Genomic DNA, 22,990 nt, shown 5'->3' with positions numbered 1-22,990 from the left:
GAATTGTCTGTGATCCCACAATTCAGGCTCAGGAAAATACTCCATTTAAGGCTGCAGGAGTCAGACATACTTTCTTCTATACTCATGATCAAGTCATTGTTATTTCAGCCCACTAAAAGCAGTTTACCTCAGCCTTACTTTTACTAACATTTCATTTCCTAAAAGTTTCAAGTTAACTATACACATTGAGAAGGGATAGCATCAAACACATGAGCTCCATTAAAATACAATATCTTATTATATTTCAGAATAAATACTTACAAATTCTACATGTTTTATTTCCTTCTAGGACTGACAATCATCTCAAGGGATTTAGAGCCATGACATTTTCCTGTAAACATCTGGGAATTTGTAGCAGGAATGAAAGTCATCAAGGAACACTGCTTGGGATACTGCTTTATGTTTTGTTATTCTAAACATACTGCACAGTCCAAGATTCATTTTTAGGTAATTAATCATACCCTCAAGGAACTACTAGGAAAGTCCACATAAGGAAGGCTTGGGCGTTAGCAAATCTAAGTCTACGCTTTCTTAATACGGGTATCCTCAAGCTACAACTCCTTATTAACATACTGGATTTTGCTAGGAAAGTTGGGAAATCTGGAGACAGATTTGAATTTGGAGAGTAATATGAAAAGAGATCTAGACCTGGGAATCTGATTCTGAAATCAATTGTTCTAAGCACAAAGCAAACTGCAGCACAGAAAATTAATCCATGTTACAGGAGCATGTAAATGAGCCAAGCAAAAAAAACGAACAAAAAGTCATATCATTCATTAAACTAACTGATAGAGTTGGATAAAACAATTTGCTAAGGGAAAAAATCTGGCAATTTATATTGCTTAGGAAACCATAACCACAAGTTCTGAAGAATCAAGAAGCACGCATACTTCAATCAGCTTCTATGCAGCTCAAGCATGTATTTTAACAATAAGCAAACATGAAAGACTGCCGGCAGCAAAACATTCAGTTAGATTTCAGGATAAAACAAGATTGCTTGAGTGTCACCAGTAAGTGTGTGTTTGTGGTCTGCTTTCCCAGGCACTAACCCATTCCCATAGACTCACTTTTGTGTTTATAGTGTGGCTATATCCAGTATCCTGTTGTACAATGACCAAAGAATTTTTCAAGTCTCTACCTATTTTTCAAAAGAACAGAAGTGTCTAAACTGATATTTATTCTCATCCCTTTGAAATGATAAAGTTTTTCAGCCCCAAATATCTATTCATACTATTAATAAACCATTAAATGTATGTGTAATGACCTGATTTGAAAGCCTTCCCCAGATCATTGTCATCTGTAACCTAGGGACTGGTTTCTTTAATGTATTAGCAATTCATTCAAAGGTAGCATTCCAAAATGTTTGTTTTTATATCAAACTTGTTTAACAAGGTCTCCACACTGATTGTTTTGAATAAACCTAATGCCACATTCCATGTGATCAGCTATCACTTGAATATTTGCCACACAATCTGGTATTTCACCCTACTAGTTTTTGACCATCTCCACTAGTTTTTCTCCTCTTCTGCTAGCTTTTTTGTTTTGTATTCTAATAACTGTAACTCATCATCCATTTTCACATCTATGCATATGGCATTTGCCCACGTCACTTTATTCTTGCAGTTCCCCTTGCCTGGAAAAAAAAATCAAGTAGAACAGATTTGCTTTTGTGTCACCATGATAACAGAGCTTTTCTTGTTTAGTGATCCATAAGAGATTTGTTTTTACATATTTTTTAAATGATCTGTGTATCTTTGCAAATTATATTTATACTGCTCCTGAAATTCAATTTTTCTGTGCTCCTCTATTAATTTGATATACAGTCCTTATTTAATTACTATCTCTATTTGCATAATAGAAATCATTTACCCAGTCCCAATAAAGCGCACTTCTGTTTCAATGCATTTTCAAATGGCAGAGCTTTGTCCTTCTATGTGCTCTAACGTTTCTGTAGTCTTTGCAAAGTAACTATTACCTGATGAGATTTTTTTTTTTCTAACTTCACATTGCTGGAGAGAAATGATGGAATGGTTTAAGTAAAAGCACAGAGGTGGCACCACGGTGGTTATACTATTGTGGTATAGTTTTAGCTATTCTTTATAAAGTATAGATGCACATAGTGACCATGTAGCGATTATCCTTTTCCTAAAGCAACTCTTACAAGTTGGTACGGTTGATACGTATGGTATTTAGAGAACAGCACCTGATTTATGTTTCCTGAACACACTGCTCCAGGACTTTATAGGCTGCCATATACGTATTTTTAAGATCAGACTTTTTATTTTTTAACCTCTAATCACTATGAAATTCTGCTGGGTGTTACACTGGGTGACAGTTCTCTGAAGAATTCTGTTTAATCCTTCAGACACCATAAAGAAATATGATATTTTTACTTGTGCTAAACTTGCTGAGCAAAGCTACTCTATGTTCTATAGAGTCATTATCCATGAAGTCTTCATTATCCATGAAGAACTGGTTGGTGACCTACTACGGCACTTAGATGTGCACAAGTCGATGGGGCCAGATGGGATCCACCCAAGGGTACTGAGGGAACTGGCAGAGGAGCTGGCCAAGCCACTGTCCATCATTTATCAACAGTCCTGGCTATCGGGGGAGGTCCCAATCGACTGGCGGCTAGCAAACGTGACGCCCATCTACAAGAAGGGCCGGAGGGCAGACCCAGGAAACTACAGGCCTGTCAGTTTGACCTCAGTGCCAGGAAAGCTCATGGAGCAGATCCTCCTGAGAGTCATCATGCAGCACTTGAAGGGGAAGCAGGCGATCAGGCCCAGTCAGCATGGCTTTATGAAAGGCAGGTCATGCCTGATGAACCTGATCTCCTTCTATGACAGAGTGACGCGCTGGGTGGATGAGGGAAAGGCTGTGGATGTGGTCTACCTTGACTTCAGCAAGGCTTTTGACACTGTCTCCCACAGCATTCTCCTCAAGAAACTGGCTGCTCTTGGCTTGGACTGGCGCACGCTTCGTTGGGTTAGAAACTGGCTGGATAGCCGGGCCCAAAGAGTCGTGGTGAATGGAGCCAAGTCCAGTTGGAGGCCAGTCACTAGTGGCGTCCCCCAGGGCTCGGTGCTGGGGCCGGTCCTCTTTAATATCTTCATCGATGATCTGGACGAGGGCATCGAGTGCACCCTCAGTAAGTTCGCAGATGACACCAAGTTAGGTGCGTGTGTCGATCTGCTTGAGGGTAGGAAAGCTCTGCAGGAGGATCTGGATAGGCTGCACCGATGGGCTGAGGTCAACTGCATGAAGTTTAACAAGGCCAAGTGCCGGGTCCTGCACCTGGGGCGCAATAACCCCAAGCAGAGCTACAGGCTGGGAGAGGAATGGTTGGAAAGCTGCCAGGCAGAGAAGGACCTGGGAGTGATGGTGGACAGTCGGCTGAATATGAGCCAGCAGTGTGCTCAGGTGGCCAAGAAGGCCAACGGCATCCTGGCTTGTATTAGGAACAGCGTGACCAGCAGGGCTAGGGAGGTGATCGTCCCCCTGTACTCAGCTCTGGTGAGGCCGCACCTCGAGTACTGTGTTCAGTTTTGGGCCCCTCGCTACAAGAAGGACATGGAGGTGCTTGAGCGGGTGCAGAGAAGGGCGACGAAGCTGGTGAGGGGCCTGGAGAACAAGTCCTACGAGGAGCGGCTGAGGGAGCTGGGCTTGTTCAGCCTGGAGAAGAGGAGGCTCAGGGGCGACCTTATCGCTCTTTTTAGGTACCTCAAGGGAGGCTGTAGCGAGGTGGGGGTTGGCCTGTTCTCCCACGTGCCTGGTGACAGGACGAGGGGGAATGGGTTTAAGTTGAGCCAGGGGAGTTTTAGGCTAGATGTTAGGAAGAACTTCTTCACTGAAAGGGTTGTGAGGCACTGGAACAGGCTGCCCAGGGAAGTGGTGGAGTCACCATCCTTGGAAGTCTTCAAAAGACGTTTAGATGTAGAGCTTAGGGATATGGTTTAGTGGAGGGCTGTTAGCGTTAGGTTGGAGGTTGGACTCGATGACCTTGAGGTCTCTTCCAACCTAGAAAATTCTGTGATTCTGTGATAGTAGGGGATCTCAACTTCTCAATCTCTTCTATTAAGAAGCAATATTCATCACAGGGTCATGGAAGTAACAGTCTTCCTTCTGATTCTGCCTTAAAATACTAAGCTGATGATTCCTTTGTAAACATGTACTGTAATTTCAAAGCAGCCTATTTTCCAAATATCAGTATTTAAAGTCACTTGCATTTTGTGACTTCAGAGAAAGTACTTGAAGCCCACCAAAGTCATGAGTAAGGAACAGCAGCGAGCATCACTCTGGCTTCCATGTTGTAGCAGTACTGTTGCTGTAGCCATCACAGCATAATAAGCATGACAGACTTTGTGAGGAAATCTGGTGTTCCCACTCTTTGATAACAGAAATCATTTAACCAGTCCCAATAAAGCGCACTTCTGTTTCAATGCATTTTCAAATGGCTGAGCTTTGTCCTTCTATGTGCTCTAATGTTTCTGTAGTCTTTGCAAAGTAACTATTTCACTAAGGGGAAAAAAAAAAAAAAAAAAAAAAAAAGTGTTCAAAGAGTTCTTGGGAACACAAGCTCAGTAGTTTCCAGTCCAAAGTAGCAAGAACCACTCCAAAAATTAAAAACAGTTGAGAAGTTTGAAGATTGCTCTTGCTTCTGAGACAACTTCTGCTACTGCTTCTGCTACTCGCTGAAAAAAAAAAAAAAAAAAAAAAAAAAAACCTTGACTGCTTCTCCTAATTGTATCAGCTCATCTAATAAAGAATATAATAATTTTCTAATGAACGTTACCAGCACTTAATCTAAGCCTCTGCATACCACCTACTTGGATTCCTCAAAATTATTCTCACCAAAACAGTCACAACAGTCATTTGAATGACCTTGTGCAATTCTGAGATATTCAATATTCTGAAAAATTATTTGGTTAAATGAAAAAAGAAAAAAAAAAAAAAAAAAGTTAAACCTTTTAAACAAATCCAATAGTTTAGATATAATAGCTTTTTTTAAAAAAAAAAAAAGGTTGTTCAATCTTTTTTTCTTTTTTTTCCCTGAGATTTTCAGAAACTAAGAACAACATTACACTTCATATGTTTAAATACAGATACATCTTCAAATGTAGCTACTACTTCATTCAGGAGAATTGCAGCACCAACAAAGGCTATTGCTAATATAGCTCAGGCCACCCAAAGCTCTTTTTACCTTTTGGGAAGGCTCAGGAACTCCATGTTACATTTATGATGCTGATGTTTGTCCACCTCCAGCAGATAGTATAGCCATTCAACAGCTTCCAGAGCTGAACAGCTTTGGGCTGTACCAATCCAAAATATTTTTAATTCATCATACTATAGATGTAAAAATGTGCATGTTGCTAACTTTTTCTACTGAGTTTCCCTTTAACTCATCTCATGGGATAAGTCATCTGCATCCTGAGCACACTGAACAACAAATCAAAAATCTCAGTGTCCAGAGGCACAGCTTAAAAAAGTAATTAAGTAATTCATCCAAGCCAAAAGAACTGTCATGTATCTCTTGTGCAAATCATGCAAGTCACGCTTTGCCTTTAAACTGACTGTGATTATTTGACTATAATGAGCAAAAGCTATTTGCAAAGTGACTGTCATTTAATTAAGTTACTCCAGAGCTAAAATTTAGCACATTTTAAAACTCCATTTAAATTCTTCCATGAAAACCTGGCATAAATTCAAGCTGGGTTTTGCTGAAGTGCTTTTCAGGAAATGACTTTTATTATCTGTAAAACATGCATGTTGTAGTAAAAGAAACAGAGCTCTTGATGGAGATAATTTATTAAAATATTAATAACAGCCTTCAGCCCGAAATGGTCATCCACTGCAAATTTAAAGTCTGCAGAACTTTGTTTGCTAAATAATCTAAAATAGAGAAACTGCAACAGCTAAGTATTTGTTTATTTTATTACTATTCACAGAGCAAATTTCTTTAAAATTACGTACTGTCTATGCATCATGCAACTTTTCTTGTTATTACTGACTGATCACTTAAGTAATGTATTAATATTTCTACTTTCCTTGCTCCTTTTACTCCTTCCTTCCCCTAACTGCAAGAAACCTTATGAGAAGTACACAGGCAGCAAAAGTTTTCCTAGAGCAAGCATGTTTTCAAGGTGGAGAAAGTACTTTCATCTTTTTTTCCCCCCCTATATTATGTTTCATTAAAGAAAAAACCCTACTTCTTGCAAGTGGTCCGATGACATTCATCTAGCGTGAAAATGATGAACATCATCATCCCAAAGCACTAGCTGAGGTGGCCTCCATTTGTCCTTATTTGTGACAGACTGACTATGGGTTATATTCATAAGAAAACCAATGAACAATAATTTGCTAGTCCATCAAAAGTGAAAAGTCAATAAGAAAAGAAGCATCTGTGAAATGTAGTTTCTTCAGGTTCCCACTTCCCACTCAACCGCTGCAATATTTTCTTCAGCTTCTTCTTATTTCTGTCAAACCTTCTCTTTTTATAGAGATTTTAAATCATTTTATTATAGTTATAAATCTAAAAGTGATTTCCAGAACTAACAATGATGGACATAACTGCTTTCTTATTGCTATTTAATTGCTTTAACAGCACCAGCACTTTGACAAATTGGCTAAGACATATCTTTTATTTTTTCCAGTTTCATTTTAATAGTCTTTACATTTATTGTTTAACCTCTTGGTGCCTTTACAAAGTGATTCTGTATATGGTGATGTATTCAATGCCAGAAAATGTAAACCTTGGCTTGGAATGTAGTAAAGCAAGACAAAAGCTCAGAACAGAATTTTTGCTTGGCCAGGACAGACTATTGTAAAATACAGAAAAGAACTGTATAGTTGTAATCATTTCTACATTATGCTTATTAAACTGCAGACTGGCAAGTCAGACCCCTTTACTGGAAGAGTGCCTTACCCACAAATTGCAATGTACACAGGGTTTTTGAGTTCCCTTAAAATAGAGTATAAATATCTATTCCCTCTTTGTATCCATCCTTCTTTGCAGTTAAACTATTTTCATAGTCCGAATGTTTGTAATCCTGTAGTACATAGGATTATAGAAGCTTTAAACATTTGCCATTTTGATCCCCTAGCCACCACACTCCTGCCTTTGAGCAAACAGTGCCAGCTCCCTGTAATCACCGACTGCCAAACACGGCAAGCACACATCGACCTGAAGGAGGTTCAGTTATACCAGCCACTTTCACAGGGATGGACTGCTGTTCTTAGAAAATACCTTCCCTCTGTTTTCTGACATGCAGGTGAATTCAGAGCCATCTAAAACACTGAATTTACTAAATTATAACAAATTCACTCATTTTCATGGCACAAGCCCTACTCCAGAATTATATGATCTACCTGCACAGTGAATTTCAGCCTTTGAATATCTGAGAAGAGCCAAGTTCCTTTTTAAATTTACCTTCTGTGAAATCCAGCTTCCTCAGCTGCCAATATCACTGAGGCTTTGTTCACTCCCCAGCAGAATAACATGTATTTTGAGAATGGGAAAAATTACAAGTGGTTAAAAGCCTTAAGCAAGAGGATTACCGCAGGAGGGATTATGCATAAATCCTTATATGCAGCCATAGCGGTTTTCAAGAGAATTAAACGGCAGTACTGTGTTGAGCCCAAGCAATACCAGGTCCAGGAGCACATCACATTGCACCCAGTCGTCCTGTGTCCTGTTGCTCATGACAAGAGGAGGGACCTCAAGGTTTTCCAAAGCATGCAGATTCTCAGCCTTTGCTGGGGGGAAAGGACTCTGCACAATCTTTCATCATTCTCGACTAGGTAGATGTTAGTCCTCACTTCTAGCAATTCACACCATCCACTAAGCCCACTGCACACGCACTGCTTTGTTACTCTGTGCACTTGGGAATTGCTAACTGCACAACACAAGGGAATAGGTGAGAAAGAAAATGAAAATGCCCTCTAAGAACAATGTCCCTTCATTCAAAGGGACTAAGAGCATCCTGAAAAATAAACAAACAGATAACAAAGGCCACTTATTTTAAAAAGAATGTCACCTCAAGAGCACCAGTAAGGATAGAACAGACTTCTCATAAGCCCTCCCTTCACACTCCTCCTGTCAGTGGAGATGCCTGACCAGAGCAACTACCATGTATGTAGGCAAAGACAAGGCTGGTGTAAGAATGTTCTCCAGAAAGGCCACATGCCTCTCGATCCACTCTTGCAAAGAACCTGGACATTACTACTTACAAGTCACACTGCTGAGCCAGAGGTTTTTGTTGAACATAAATGGAGTTAGATGAAGCAGCTCGGGATTCCCCTGGGTTTCTAAATTCAGAGAACTAGAATTGAACTGAAAGGGCAAAGATGTGCTTTCACAGAGCTGAAGGTGGACTAAGAACTGTAATTGCTATTCAAATTTTGAGAATTTGGGTTTATACGCACATTAGCCTCACTTGAATAATTAACAGTGCTCAGGAACATGACTAATGCACTTTTTTTTTTTTTAAATCCACATATTGCTGAGTCACCACCAGAATACATTACATGAAGGAAAAGAAAGTACACGCTACAGAACAACACCACTGTACCATGGGAAACTGTGACTTCCATGCATGAGCTTAATTCCTAAACCTAACCTGTCAAAGTACTAACTTAGAGTGGCTTAAGATTCCTGACTTTGCTCTGCTTCAAAGGAAACTATTTAAGAAATCTGAGACGTGACTGTGCAATCACTTTGATCTCTGTCTACATAAAATGCAGTTTTAGGCGAAGCTTTTATACAGAAGTCATATATTTTCATACCAAATAAAACTTTTTTTGTAGCATTTACCCATGAATACAGCTTTCAGTTCTAAGAACTGTTTGGGAGGCTAACATATTTTTTTACACACATTTATAAGATGATATGAGGGTTAAGTGACTGCTACTGAATTAGCTATTTCCTCTTTCTTACAGTCACTGTTCCTCTTCCTCCATCCTGGATATAATTAGACATTTTTATGCATTTGTGTGTGTGTTCCCATATTTATGACTCTCAGAACATTTACTTTGTTGATGTTCCTAATACTGATGTTAATTACTTTTTATTATACAGAGTTTATCGTACTTCAACGTGACAACATAAAGTAGGGCTGTATTCTCATTTATATTAGACCCTGTTTAAACCATATGAAAATCTAACAGGAACTCAAAGTAAATTGAATATCATAGAATAGAAAAGCCTTATACCTCTTATTTAATACCAATAAATTGGGGCATTCATATGCTACCCTTAATAATACCTTTTACACTGCAAATAATTTATAAATGAATAGTACCAAGCTGGCATACAAGTATCTCAGCTGACAACATTGAAATTGTTAGATTTACCCAGTTCCATATAAGATAAAAACATGGCACGTGCAGTCATTCTGTATAAATAATTTAGCTTTCACTCTAAGATAATTTGGCTCCAAAAAGAGAAAGTCACTATGCCAGTAAAATAATAATAATAAATCACAGTAATTTGTTTTAAAAGAATAGTGCTTAGATTTTAGCAGCATTATTGCTTTCTAGCTCTTGTTCATAAGACTATTTCTTAGTAGCATATCAAGAACTGGAAATGTGAAATTGCACTTTTTTTTTCTTTAAAACAGAGCTTCCATGAAACATAGGAAATAAAACAAAAACTTATGATCTAACTAGATGAGAACAACCCTTCAGTTTTTCTGTGGTTTCTGAAAAGGTCTTTGTATATATGATTGCAAGTATGTTTCTCATGAAAATTTTCTAATATTTGCTTGCCATTTTTTAATTTCCCCAAATGTTTATGGTGAAATAAAGCTAAAATTATTTCAAAGTTTCTGTTCTTTAACAGAAAGGTTTTTTAAAGCATTCCTCCAATTCTAATAAGAACACAAATAAAATGTAGTTCCAGTGAGCACTTCCACTGTTTAGGAAAAATGATATTTTAATTGTTCCCATGGATGGGTTCCTTTGCATACCACTCTGGAGTAGCTATTTGACAAATGGGTGCATGACATAAGAAATATTATGCTGACGCTGCACAAGTCAAGTCCATGTCTAGGGGAAAGGTGTAGCTTATGTTAAAAAAAAAAAAAAAAAAAAAAAAAAAAAAAAAAAAAAAAAAACAAGTCTAGCAGCAGCATAGGACACAGCTTCTAAATACTTAAGGTCCTGGAAAAGCATTTTTGCAGCTTTCCAGTGTAAGCTACACTACCATCAATCCCTGGGCTAGGGTTGCTTTAGGAGACTCGCATCTCTCTACAATCTGCAATCACGTCACTGCACCGCAGTGCAAATGTGCTTTAAAGCCCTTATGCACTTACAGCAGATCTAACTTCAGCACCGTGGGGAATCCAGACATCACCTACATGGTAATTTGCAATTATAGAACCAGAAAGAATACTAGAGGAGAATCTCCTGGTATGCTACCTTTAAAGACATATCTAGCAGCAATACTGTGAATCACACATCAGCAGGTTTTCACTTCAGCAGGCAGACTAGTTGGAAGAAAATAAAATTCTAAAATACGTTAATGAATATTCTGTATGTAATGAATATAATGAATATACACAAAAGCCAAGCAGCATATCATCTGTAGAAAAAATCATGTGCCCCCAAACAAACAGCATTCTTTGTGGGAGCTGACAATCCATGGGATTAAGGATAATCAGCAGTAATTACTCATCTGAACTTCAGAAAAGTTACTATCTTTGCAATGTAGTTTGTCAAAGGTTTAAACAGTCAGGAAGGGACAGACTATGGTCTTTTGTGGATCAGAAAATGTTTAAAAGAAAAACAAAACTATAAACAGCTGCAGCTCAACGTAGTATAAATGTAGCATGACTGTTCTAGGAAATGTGTTGGAACTGGGGGTATTCATGTGCTTATTAAACCTCTAAAGAACACGGGAACAAAAAAGGTGATAAAACTGGTGAACAGCAGAATCTTTTGTGGTTAGTCAGATCTAGAGAGAATGCTGAAGTGCTTCAGAAGAACCTATATGAGAAAATTATACAACATAGAGAAACGATATACAATTCAGCTCTGAATTAAAAAATAAAAATAAATAAAATAAAATAATTACTTGTGAAATTGTCGGGCTGGCAAGTAATTGCAAGAATTCAGCAAAGAGACTGACTCTCGATGTCATTCAGAACAAATGGGGATACAGGAAAGGGTAAGAAATTTATAGGATATTCATTTTTTCAGAGATAAAAGTAACCATTGAAATTATTGAATAAATATAAATAGTATGTATAAGTATAGGGACACGATAATATGTCTACATAACTATGGTGTGCACATGTTAATATACCATAAGGGCTTTACTCTAGCTTTCTCTTATGCACTTGGTACAAGCCTCTTGGATTATCAAGCATTTAGAATGTGTGTCCTACCGTTTGCTCAATGCCCAGCCTCTGACAAGTTGCTCTAACAGTTTTAACACAGCAAAGTTTGTAAATACCTTTACACAATGGGGGGGCCTCTTGAGAGCAGATCTTTCTTGTTCCTTCATCCAGTAGTCTTAATGATTTCTCATGGACCATTAAGTTTTCTTGTTGAAGAAAACTGTCTCAAATGTTTTCTCTCCATTTTTAGGGCCTGGATATTGTAATCTGAATTCTGCACCTATAATCGTATTAGAGACAAAAGTGATTATTATGTTTCTGTCTACATTTCTTCATGATATTACATTGTATGCTATGTTTTAGGCTGACTGATATCATGGCCCTGGGCAATTGCACTTGACTGAAATTCACTCCCTTCTAATCTTACGTAGAATTTTAGAGGTGTTAAAGGTCCAACATTGCTGCTGTTCTGGTCTTCAACATTCTGATGACATGGCACTCACATATCTGCTCTATAGCCTTAGTTTTCTGTATTTGTGTGAGAAACACTCCGTAGCCAGTAACTTAGGCTCAGGCGAGGATCTCAGTGAAGTAGTAATTTATTCGCGATTGCAATGGCGGGCGTCCCACAAGCTGAAGAGAGAGCGCATCTACTAGTTCCAAAACACAGTTTATATACCTTTTGATGGCAGGACCCTCCCCTGTTTCCCCACTGAGTGGGTAATCCAGGTTCACAATCTATCTGATGCTTCACAAACAATGCATGGCCTTCAGTCACCGGCCTGTTAAATTTCAAATTTCTTTTGACATTTTTACTGCTTGAAGTGGTAATGTTTCTTCACTTATCTGACTTGACTCGACACCATGATTTTCACCTAATTGTCCTAAGGAGTCTGATTGTCTGCATTTTACAAGGTCGCCTGCTAAACTTTCTTATCACTGTAAGCATATCTCTGTACCACATTCCCTCCTTCTAAACAATGTAACTCTGCAAAAACAGCATTTCTATTCCCACAATTGTGATTTACATTTTATGTAACTACACCCTAAAACGGGAAAGAGAAAAAAAAAAGTCAATGCTGAAGGTTGAATTCAGTGATGTTCCATTACATTTTCTGTCTCTTGCTGCTCTAATAAAATGTTATGCTTGATCCTTCAAGTCATGTTAAAAAGATCTTATGTGTACTTCTTCTGCCATACTACTTTGCACAGCAACCTCATGCTCAGAGGGGAAAAACGGAGCCTGAACACAAGCCCATCTGCTCCACAGGACAAAACCCAACTTTGAGCCACAAAATATCTCCATAGGTACAGGAACTCTATTTTAGACACTCAGACACCTCCACTCACTCTGCCCTTCTGCTGAGGTAACGCCTGACCAGCCTTTCAGTCTCATTGATGATTTTTTTTTTCTTTTCTACTAAGTAACCAAAAGATGTTCTGGCTATTAGATCAAGGTTACACTTACCAAAAATGCATTTTTCATTGGAAAATAGCAGACTGGAATTAAACACAGCATTTCTTAAGATTGCAGTCTAATCACAACTTTTGGTAAGTATATTTTTCCCAAAGGACATAATTAAACTGCAGAACTCCATATCAGTAGATGATGTGCCACCCCAAGTTACCGATGAGTTAAAAAGTGATGAGAAAGTCATGGAGGAAAGCTTCCTGGAAAGGCCACTGAACCCAGTTACAAGCTCAGGCCCTGTAAGCACCACACTTTGCTGGAAGGCTACAGCAAGGAAAGTATTGCAGTATGTTTGCTCTCTTATGCTCCTCTATTAAGCATCTGCTGCTGGCTGTTGCTAAAAAAAGGAACTAAATGAATCAAGGAGACTGATCCAGTGCAACTCTTTTTTTTTTTTTTCTGGGATTTTGTTTATTTCAAACTGAACAAAAGAATCACAATGCTTTCTTATTCAAACATCAGAATTATTTGCTATTAACTCATAATCTGAAAGCAATTTGAATTCTTTGGAGAAAATGGCTCTTGTACGTTATTTTGTCCCAAAAGTTTTGCCAAAATATGTGAAATAAGTCAAAATGCACACAAGTGTGTGCATTCAACATGCATCAGAAAATTAAAACTGCAACAGGTTTAACACTTTAACTTATCCTTTTCAGATAGATCTTTTACTTTCACGTCTATATATGTATATGGGAATTAGCGAAAAGCTTATTTTTCTGTGTAGAATCTGCATATAACCAAATAAACTCATTCTTTCAGTTTTCAAGTGCACCTCTTCAGTGAATTCGGTGTGTTTTTGTTTTGAGTACCTGAAACATTTTGCAGCTCACCTTACTGTGTGACTCCCAGAAAATATATAACATTGGGATGTGAGGAATTTCTCGGTGTATTCCATTGCTGAATCCTTGTGCCTGAAGACCCCTTGTAAGATTAGATAATAGCCCTCCATGTGGTTTTCTGTTTCTTTTTTAAAAACTAGTTTTCCATGTGTCTTTGTTAAACAAGAGATTGAAATCATTCTAAATGAATGTTGGAAGAGACAATTTAGCCTGACCGGTGTACAAGATCTAAGAGTCTGAAATATTGTTTGCAAGACTGATACTACAAGTTTAAGTTTACACGTAAGCTATAAGTTTATACTTACAGTAAGTAGAGGAAGTTTGCATTTGTGATGGCACACTGCTCTAAAATGAATCCCTTTCCATTTTATTACAGGTTTCCTTCATAAAAACTGTAGAAGTTCTTTAAGAAAAATATACTCCTTTGGACACAAATTCAGAAACAAACTAAATCCATAATTGCCTCAGGAAGCACACACAGTAGTCCATCTCTGCAAATTTTTAAGCAAGTTTTTTCTAAAATAATTGCCATTAGAAATCCCTACTCAGCATTTCTTCTTTTTAAAATAACTCAAAAAAAAAAAAAAAAAAAAAAAAAAAAGGAAAGAAAAAGGAAAGCTACCTCAACACAATGATTTATACACTTTTTTTTCCCCCACACTTACTAAGTTTCTGAAAAAGATTAATTGCTACTGAACCTGGAGATCAGTCTACAGCACTAGAGAACATCAGATTTAACAGCAGATTAGGGCCAAGAGAAGCCTCCAAATGCAATATGAGCAACCCACAACTTCTTTTCTATTCCTAACAACAGTGAAGACACACTGAGTCTGCCAGCCCTGTAATGCAAAAATTTTCAGTGTAAAAATATGCACAGTAAAAAAACATAAAAAAATAAAAATAAAAATAATAAAACACTAAATACTATCTTAACGTGTATCTTAACATGCCTTGCAAATTATAAAGTTGCCGACATTTGTAGTTTATGTGAGATCAACAAATCAAGGGGTATTTGGGGAGGTTTCTGAGAATGCCTGCCTTTGTCTTTTCATGGGCAGGCTTACAGCTCTCACCCTTCCCCTGTCCCCCGGGACAAGTATAGTTCCTGTACCGTCTTTTGAAGTATACCTGAGCATATTTCTACCAAAACAGCGATGGGGAGTGGGGAGTTTTTTGTTTGTTGTTTTGTTTTCTTTGTTTCAGTTTTGTGATTGTGCTTTTGAATTTCAGACAGGACGACTAAATGTACTGTTTTAGTCCATTCTGCAAGGACTAAACTAATGAAGTGCTAATTAACTTTCCAGCACCTATAAAGAGGTAATTCACTCATCCCATCTCCCACTGTAAACTGCAATGGCTATTAGCATGTAAAGGACTGCCAAGTCCTACAGTAAGTGTTATAGTCATAAATAGCAAATAAATACTGATAAGCATTGTTAGTAAGAGCAAAGAAAGAGACCAAATAAAGATAACAGTGTTCTTAACAGATGATTCAATCTGGGTACCTTGCTCTCCTTCCCCGCTGAGGCTGGCGTGTGCTGCAGTCACGCCTCTCACCGCCAGCCTGCACTGGGATGATAATCAGTCACTATGAAAACTCATTAGCTCCACAGCAATGAGCCCTCCACTGCTGAAGCTTGGTGCTGTTCTTAGTACCGTGGCAATGATCTCTAACTGGATGTCCCAAACTCTCCCATCTCTGGTAGGACTAAATATCACCAGACTACCCACTTCAGATACTCTAGTAAGTAGCTGTGATGTGTTGCAATCCATCTGAATGCTGAGCAAATAGAAGTGCCAGCAAAAGCTTTACTCTGTTGCCTCTTTGTGAATCTTTTTAGAGTACTAATCTTCCTATCATCACTTAATGCATGCTTCTTTTTGGGCATCATAAATCTGCACATTGGTGAGCATGTTGTGGTCTTACTATGAAAGAAAATATTTTAAAATAGCATCCTTAAATATTTAAGAACAAATGCCTTCATCTTGAGGGCGAAATGCTAAAAATAGCACAGCAATGCCATTTCTTTTGCTTCGATATTTTGCCTGTTTACTGCTCCAGAAAAAAATGTACTGCATCATTAAGGAAAACAGGTATCAGAAGATTTCTTTTTAATTTTTGTCTGATTAGTGCTATACATAAGCTATTGACTACAATATTCAAGGAGCCTGATCCTTTCTTATTTTTTTCTTTATTGGAGCACAGTTAAGCAAATAATAGCTGATAAAATAAAATTGGTACTAGGAAGCTGGGTATCAGAACTTTAGAAAGGTAATTGTACAACTAACAAATATCAGCTTGTATGTTTGATGCTCATATCCAACAGCCTCTGTTAATTAAGACCTACAGAAAAGCTGTATTAGCTATTAATGAAAAGTGTAAAAATTAAAATAATAGTTTAGCTAGGAACACTATCCTAGTTATAAGTTATCTGTAAGTTACACTAGAACACATTTTTTCTAAATGGTTAGTAAAACAATTTTATTATAACTGCAGTCAGATGTTTGTATAATAGTGTATTATGTAAAAGATATAGTTAACTGTTTGTACAGTAGAGCACAATATACAGAACTTAATTTTTCAGTTGTAAATAAAAATGCATTAACTAATCAACATTTAATTAATTGAATATATGCACACAGGAAAAGCATTACGGCAGAAAGCCACTGCATTTAGACTTTAAATACCACTACTTTAAAATTAATTATATTGTAAGAAACAATTCTTTTAAGTTTTAGGGCATCAAGGTGAGAAGACAAGGAAAAGCTCCAGTTTGTTTTCTACACCCACTGACCTACAATACAGTTTGTTAGTTCTTGTGGCAATGTGATATTATAAGAAATAAGGTTCCCTGTCTAATTTAAATCCAAGTTTAAGGTTGCAATTCAGCAGCAAAGAGATGCACACTTGTTGTTGCAACATGTACGCATATGTGTATTTACACACTAATATATGATTATATATATTGTCATTTTCAAATTCCAGGTAGTGTAAACTGCCATGCCTCCCTTGGCTTCGTCGGAACAATGATGTTACAAATGCCTCCTGAGTATTATTTTAGTAATGCTCTTCAAACTCAAACATTGGATTTATATGCACATTTTGGGTTTCAAGAGGGCTAGCAGGAGTGCCTGGAGAGCTGGGGACACAAGCATAAAAACCTGATTATCTGAGCTTGGCAACATCCACCAAGTGGAAAACATACCATCTTCAATCAGGTGGGGTGTTGTTATAGAACTAGCACCACAAATCTGCTGCCTTTTTCTAAACTTCAGCTTCTAGCTGAGACTTTATGGCCCAGGTACTCAGTGATGCTGTGGTCATCACTACCTGCTTTTTAATTGGCAGCAGTCAATTAAAGTTAGCTGTCAAGTTAGTGTCATCCCCTGGCAGCTTCTCTAGTGAACGGTGCCACGCAAGCGGTTCTCCAGAAGTTCTCTCCTATACACAGCTCAAAAATTGTACATCTTGCACCAGGAAAAAAGAGCAAAACCTCCCCATCTTTATTAACATTTTCTCTTCCCCTTGCTGGAAGAAATGTAGGGTGAGGTGGGGTCAGGGGAAAGACCCCCCTCTTCAGCAACGTTTCACTCCCAGGACCAAAATCCTAAGACTGACAAATATCATTATATTTAAGCACTGATACTGAGTATACGTGTTTCCATTTGCCCAATTACTAGTAACAATGGAGGCAGCTATAGCAGCTTTATCAGAATGTGAGTGCAAGTGAAAAAAGTTAATCTTTGTAAGGTAAGTAAAGTGACTGTAACTCAGCAGCCTGCCAAGGCAGATTAATATGGCTCTTTGGAGAGACTCTTCTGTTTTCCCCAGATTTCCAAGAACTAGAATGATTTGTCGTCATTGCTGCTGTTCACCACTCGTTATTTCTTTTCTCATTTGTTGACTAAGGCCTGTCAGCAGTAAGCGTGCATTTGGAGACTAGATTCAGCAGTTTTCAAAAGGTTTTGATGCATTCTAGCTCTTTCCATGTGGCACAGCAGTTTCTGCTTGAAATAGGTATTAAATGACAAAGAAAATACAAAATAAATAAATAAATAAATAAAAAGAAAGAGAGAAAAAAAAGCTAAGTGCACCTACCTGCACATGCTTATTTTTCTCTGTAATTATTCATATTACCCATCCTAGTTAACAAAGGTACCCCAATAGCATGCACACAGGTAACAAAGAATACCAGAAAAAAAAATGTAGCCCACACTGGAGCTGCTGTCTCAGCACTCATTTCTGCATGGGCAGCCCATCACAACGCATTCATATTATGCCTGAAGGTCTTTCACTGTGAAAAATATTTTCCCAAATAGCTACTTCATTTTTTATTTTTTTTTAAATCAAGATATATGTTAAGTGCCATAAGAAAATATCAGCCAAATTAATCAATAAACATTATTTTCTCAGACAAAACACACCGATACATATTGTTAGCATATACAAATACCTTTGACAATACAGCATGGACTGTAATTGCTTTACTATGACCATGCACGATCCTGCTATCGCATCCATTCCCCACTGCAGAGAACTCTATTCACTTGAATGCAGTAAAATCTGTTGCAATCAATCTAAAAATAGCAGGTATCGCAAATATCACAGTTTATTCATAAAATATACGGAGTATTTCTGTTCTGTAGGAATTACAATTGCAAGCTTTAGACTCCTGAACTTCAACAAGAACTTGCTCTTGTATGGGCACACTGGGCAGCCTTTCTACAGAGAAGCATGGAAACTTGTGAACAGAGCTTACACTTCACAAGTGTCACCAGCTATAAGAGGTTTCAGTTGTTCTAGCTTGCAATTTTAGTAGCTGCTCAAATCTAATTTAAATCATCTCTCCAGTTGTAAGTTTGGTTAGATTTTATTCTTCTCCATGTCTTAAACTAGATCACCTGTGCCCTAAGAATTAAGGCTGCAAGAGCACAACAATTTAGCACTGACCTCTGGATATGCCTTTCTATACCTTTCTGCCCAGGTTTGACTGTCCTCTGTTTAGTCATCTACGCTATGATACCTTATTCTTCCTTGCAAAACAAGGGAACAATACAGTTCTGAATTGTTTTAGTTAACTCCACAGTAAAAGAGGTCACTGCTGTCTTCAATGACTTCTTCAAAATAGACACTGTGGGGGACAAAAAGTCTGTGCTCTTCTCTAACATTGCACTGATACTCAGAAAAATATTGCTACCTTTCCTTCTGACCTCAGTCTACAGAGATACTGTACCTTTTCTGAGGCATGGAACTGTGCAACTTACTCCTCACTAAGCATCAATATCAAAGCTTGCCAATTTTAACAATCACTCTTTGTGCTGACACCAAGTAGAATTTCATACTAAAATTAATTTATTCCAACTTTATCCAGACCAAAAATATTTCAATGTCATCCATTAGCAACTGCACTGTAAAATTCAGCAGCAAATATTGTATTATTAGAAAAGAATAATGCAGATTATTAACTTGAAATTACAGCCTGAAAATATTTCTGGTGCCAATTAGTTTTCATTCCCTCACCTGAATTTGTTCGATCATCTGATTATGGTGCTTTGTCTCGTTCTGATGCTGTGCTGTAAATCCCATTAAGCAGATAGAAACCTACTCTTGCAAGGCATCACACGAGCTTTAAAGGCAGTGTAGTGTTGGCCTGCTCTGAAATACAGTTTTTTGCTTTGCTCTTCTTGGTGGTGGTGGTTGCTGAAAAAGAACAGGTTCGGAATTTCTAAAATTCTGTGCCAGTAAAGGACAGTGTGATGCCTTTCCTGCCATGTGCCATGCCTGCCATCACCCCCCATCATCTAAACTAACCTAGTACTTTTCAGTACTGCCCGTCTTCCCTTTGGTGTACGTGTAGCTGAAGTCAACCAAGAAGAGTTTTCTGTGTGCTGCATCTTTAAGAGCAAACCTGCTAACACACCTCCAGAACCGCTTCCCAGCCAATTCCCGATTGCGTGAGTCACACAGACTGTGCTTTCTCTTTGGGATTTTGTATTTGTTCTTTTCTGTCTTTGTTGTTTCCATTAGTCTAAAGTAAAAGTCATTCAAGCTGAAAGGACATATTTGTTCTCTGTTAATGAAAAACCTTACCATCCCACTGCGAAGAATTACATCAACCACTTGTGCTGAATCACTAACAGGAAACTGCTCTCACCCACACTGGAAACAATGCTCAGAGACTTCTGCAGATGTGCAACATGGCAAAACTGTGCAAAATCACCAGCCTAATTAGTTAAGAGGATAATGAGTGATGACTAGGAGGAACCTCACTGCAAATATATAAGGCAAAACATAAAGAAAAATAGGTGGTGTTTTCAAACAGCAATGAAATCTGTTCTGTTCCCTTTATTTTTATTGTTGTTGTTGTGTTACAGACTCAGATTAGCCCCAAGGAAGGGTGGCAAGTTTATAGTTCAGCCCAGGATCCTGATGGCCGTTGCATTTGTACTGTTGTTGCACCTGAACAAAACCTATGTTCAAGAGATGCCAAGAGCAGACAACTTAGACAGCTGCTAGAGAAGGTAAGTCTTCCCAACGAATTTCTCCTTTTGATCACTGAACTTCCCCTGGAAATCCACTCCTGTCTCTCTAAGTTTAATATATAATGGTGCCCTGAAGCATTATCTATAAAAATATTCCTTCAGGGTATATCCCCCACCTGTGTTTTCACCACTTATCGTAATTTGTCTGTTTCCCTCATAGCACACCTCTGTCAACCCAAGCCACTTATCTAGCAAACTGAAGTTGCGTTTTCTCTTGCTCATTCCCCAAACCCTTTCTTAAACATATACAGGACTGACTTTCCCTGTGTCAAAACAGTTACAAATCCCACCTTAAACTTCCTCATTGTTGTGGGATTTAAACTACAGCTGCTGCTTCAAACGTGTAAGTCTCTTGAAGGTCATTCCTTGTCTCTTATCAGCAAATAATGAGATACAGACATGACAGCACCATCAAAGCAGACCGTACAGATGAGAAACAGTTCTAAGTTATTTTTATTTCTTATTTCCTCAGTTAATACTATTTATTTCGTTCTCTGGTGGTGCAAATTTTGTCTAAACAACCCAATTCTTATTCCCAGTATTATCCACTCTTGTTTATATTTTAAAATTGGTAAACTGTTATTTCGTATGAACTGAAAAAACACTGCAACCATGAAAACACAAACTATTATTCTGCATTCCCTGTGTAGGTAACCAAGTTTATAGTTACTGTGTACCAGCTAGTAGTTCATAACCTGAGGGACTGAGACAGAGCATTTGAACAGCAACAGCAGAAAGCAACATAAAATGTAGACCCCCAAAAAATAAATAAATATGCATTTTTCAGCATACAATTTTCAATATTTTTTCAGCTATAGAAAAATCACACCAATGCTAAATCCAGCAGATGTTCCCTTCATAAACCTCCGTGAACTTCAGGAGGGACTTAATTTCAGTTTTTGACAGAGTCCGTAGCATGACATGTAACTAAGTAGTTTTAGAAACTTCCCAAGAACAATCCCTTTCTCAGAAGTAAGTTTTTCAACTTATGTAAAATGTAAAGGAGAAATGTAGAAATGTAGAAAGGAGAAATGTAAAGGAGATGGGAGGACAGGCAGTTGTGTTTGCTCCTGGTACCCATCTTCAGTTATTGCTCCTTGCCCTCTCCTCCACAGAATATATTAACAGGTTTTAATGAGCTATTTTTCTATCTCAGGGTCCCAAGGAAATAAAACATCAGAATTTTTCCAAGCTAAATACATTGGTGAGGGTAAAGTCTCCTAGAATGGAGTTCACACCACCTTCATATTGTTCCAAAACTGATAAAAATCCCAACCAAACTCAATTAGTTGGCTTTCCACTTACCATCCATGACAGGAGGTAGGAACAATCAGAATCCAGGATAAGACCTAATTCAGTAAATGTGTCAGCTATGATCACCAAACAGTCAGTAATTTTTAAGCCTAATTAATGTTTTTCATCTTTAACAACATGCCTGTCCTCTTACTCACCATTCCTACAGATTTCATGATACTCATCAGATGCAGCTTGAGAACAGGTACAAAATGAAGTCACAGAGAAAAACCTGTGGCTTTGTGTGTCAACAAAAATACCTACAGACCTGTGGACCACGTGTGTCACCACAAAACCAAAGGACTATTTGCTTGCTTTCAACAGTTGGAAAGCAAAGAAGAAATAAAAACATTACTTTTTTCACTTAAAAATACTTCTTGGAACTGCCAATGGCAACTGTCCAAAAGCTGATTTGTACTATTTTAAGTATATATTTTTCTGAATCCCCGCAGTCCGTAGGTTGCAACATATTAATTTCAAATACAAAATTTAAATTTAAATTAAATTTTACATGCTCTTGCAGACTACAGGAGTACTGCTACTTTTGTGGTTTATTAGGAAGGTCAATTTTTTTTGAGACAAAACTTCAATACAGCACTTAATATTCTTTTTTTTTTTTTTTTCATAGTCCACTTTTTTCCTGTTTTAGTGGACGGAACACTTACTGACAAATAATAACTGCATTTGCAAAATGTGTCATATTTATGACTGGGAAAAGCATTGCTTTTATAATAGGTACTGTTAGATAATTATAATTATCTATATATAGATATATATATCCATATATATTATATAGGTATATAATATAATTATATAATTAACTCCAGATGAAAAGTCCTTGCCTCATTTTAGTGAAAGTGCTAAATGAGGTCACTTGCAGTACTACAGTTTCCTGAACAGTCACTTATCTATAAGAAATGCTTTTCTACTATCAAAATAATTGGCTAAAGTTTCTAATTTTATACTTGTAAAACCACAAGCAAATCCCAATTTAATGATGGTCCCATCCCAGCTTATCTCTGGACAGTCTCATGTATTCCTTATAGTGAGTTATTATACCAATGCCTACTAGCTATGAAAATCACACTCTTCGTAACAGCCCAGAAATTTTCTCCTAATCTTAGTCCTGTTCCTCAAGTGGAGGAGAAAACACATGCTGCATGGAGCATCCTGAAGAACAGGCAGCATCTACTACAAAAGACAAAGTAGCCTCTAACACTTAACAGCATTCTTCCAGCCCATTGAAAATGGTGCTGAAAGGATCCCCCTCTCTACCTCAAAGAAACTATCCAAATACTCTGTGGCTCTAAGATCTCAGTCCTGCTAGCCCTCTGTTAGCCCTGTTCCCAATTTTTGTACGGTCATGCAGTTATGGAATTTAAAACCTATACCGTGGTATAAGTGACTCACAGCTAAAGCCTTGCCATAAGCCTTGACATAAGTACATTTTATTGCCTGACATTTAACTATCTAAGCAGGAAAAAAAAAAAAAAAAAAAAGTAAAG

General features: G+C 37.7%; 1 protein-coding gene and 1 long non-coding RNA gene across 4 annotated transcripts in view; one reads left to right on the top strand and one right to left on the bottom strand.

Annotated features, from left to right (window-relative positions):
• LOC311441004 overlaps window positions 1–19,583 on the bottom strand; it is a 208,727-nt gene extending 189,144 nt beyond the window's left edge. Inside the window, exons 1-2 of the long non-coding RNA XR_014695712.1 lie at window positions 18,104–19,583; window positions 11,456–11,619 (exon numbers count right to left, since the gene is read on the bottom strand). This is a non-coding gene — a long non-coding RNA (uncharacterized lncRNA). The remainder of the gene's footprint in view (window positions 1–11,455; window positions 11,620–18,103) is intronic.
• The window catches only part of OLFM3 (olfactomedin 3), a 60,729-nt gene that overhangs the window by 21,873 nt on the left and 15,866 nt on the right, over window positions 1–22,990 (top strand). Inside the window, exons 1-2 of one of the 3 annotated variants that reach the window (XM_084528620.1) lie at window positions 14,964–15,393; window positions 20,025–20,171. In XM_084528620.1, coding sequence (XP_084384746.1) covers window positions 15,265–15,393; window positions 20,025–20,171 — 276 coding nt within the window. In that variant the 5' untranslated portion in view covers window positions 14,964–15,264. Of the gene's footprint in view, window positions 1–14,963; window positions 15,394–20,024; window positions 20,172–22,990 lie in introns of those variants that run through there. The other 2 variants (XM_084528618.1, XM_084528619.1) reach the window with 2 other exon arrangements.

This window comes from Aythya ferina, assembly GCF_964211825.1.
Source record: "Aythya ferina genome assembly, chromosome: 8".
Classification (NCBI taxonomy): Eukaryota; Metazoa; Chordata; class Aves; order Anseriformes; family Anatidae; genus Aythya; species Aythya ferina.
The sequence above is the reverse complement of the archived record's forward strand: the minus strand, read 5'-3'. Positions and strand labels throughout refer to the sequence as shown.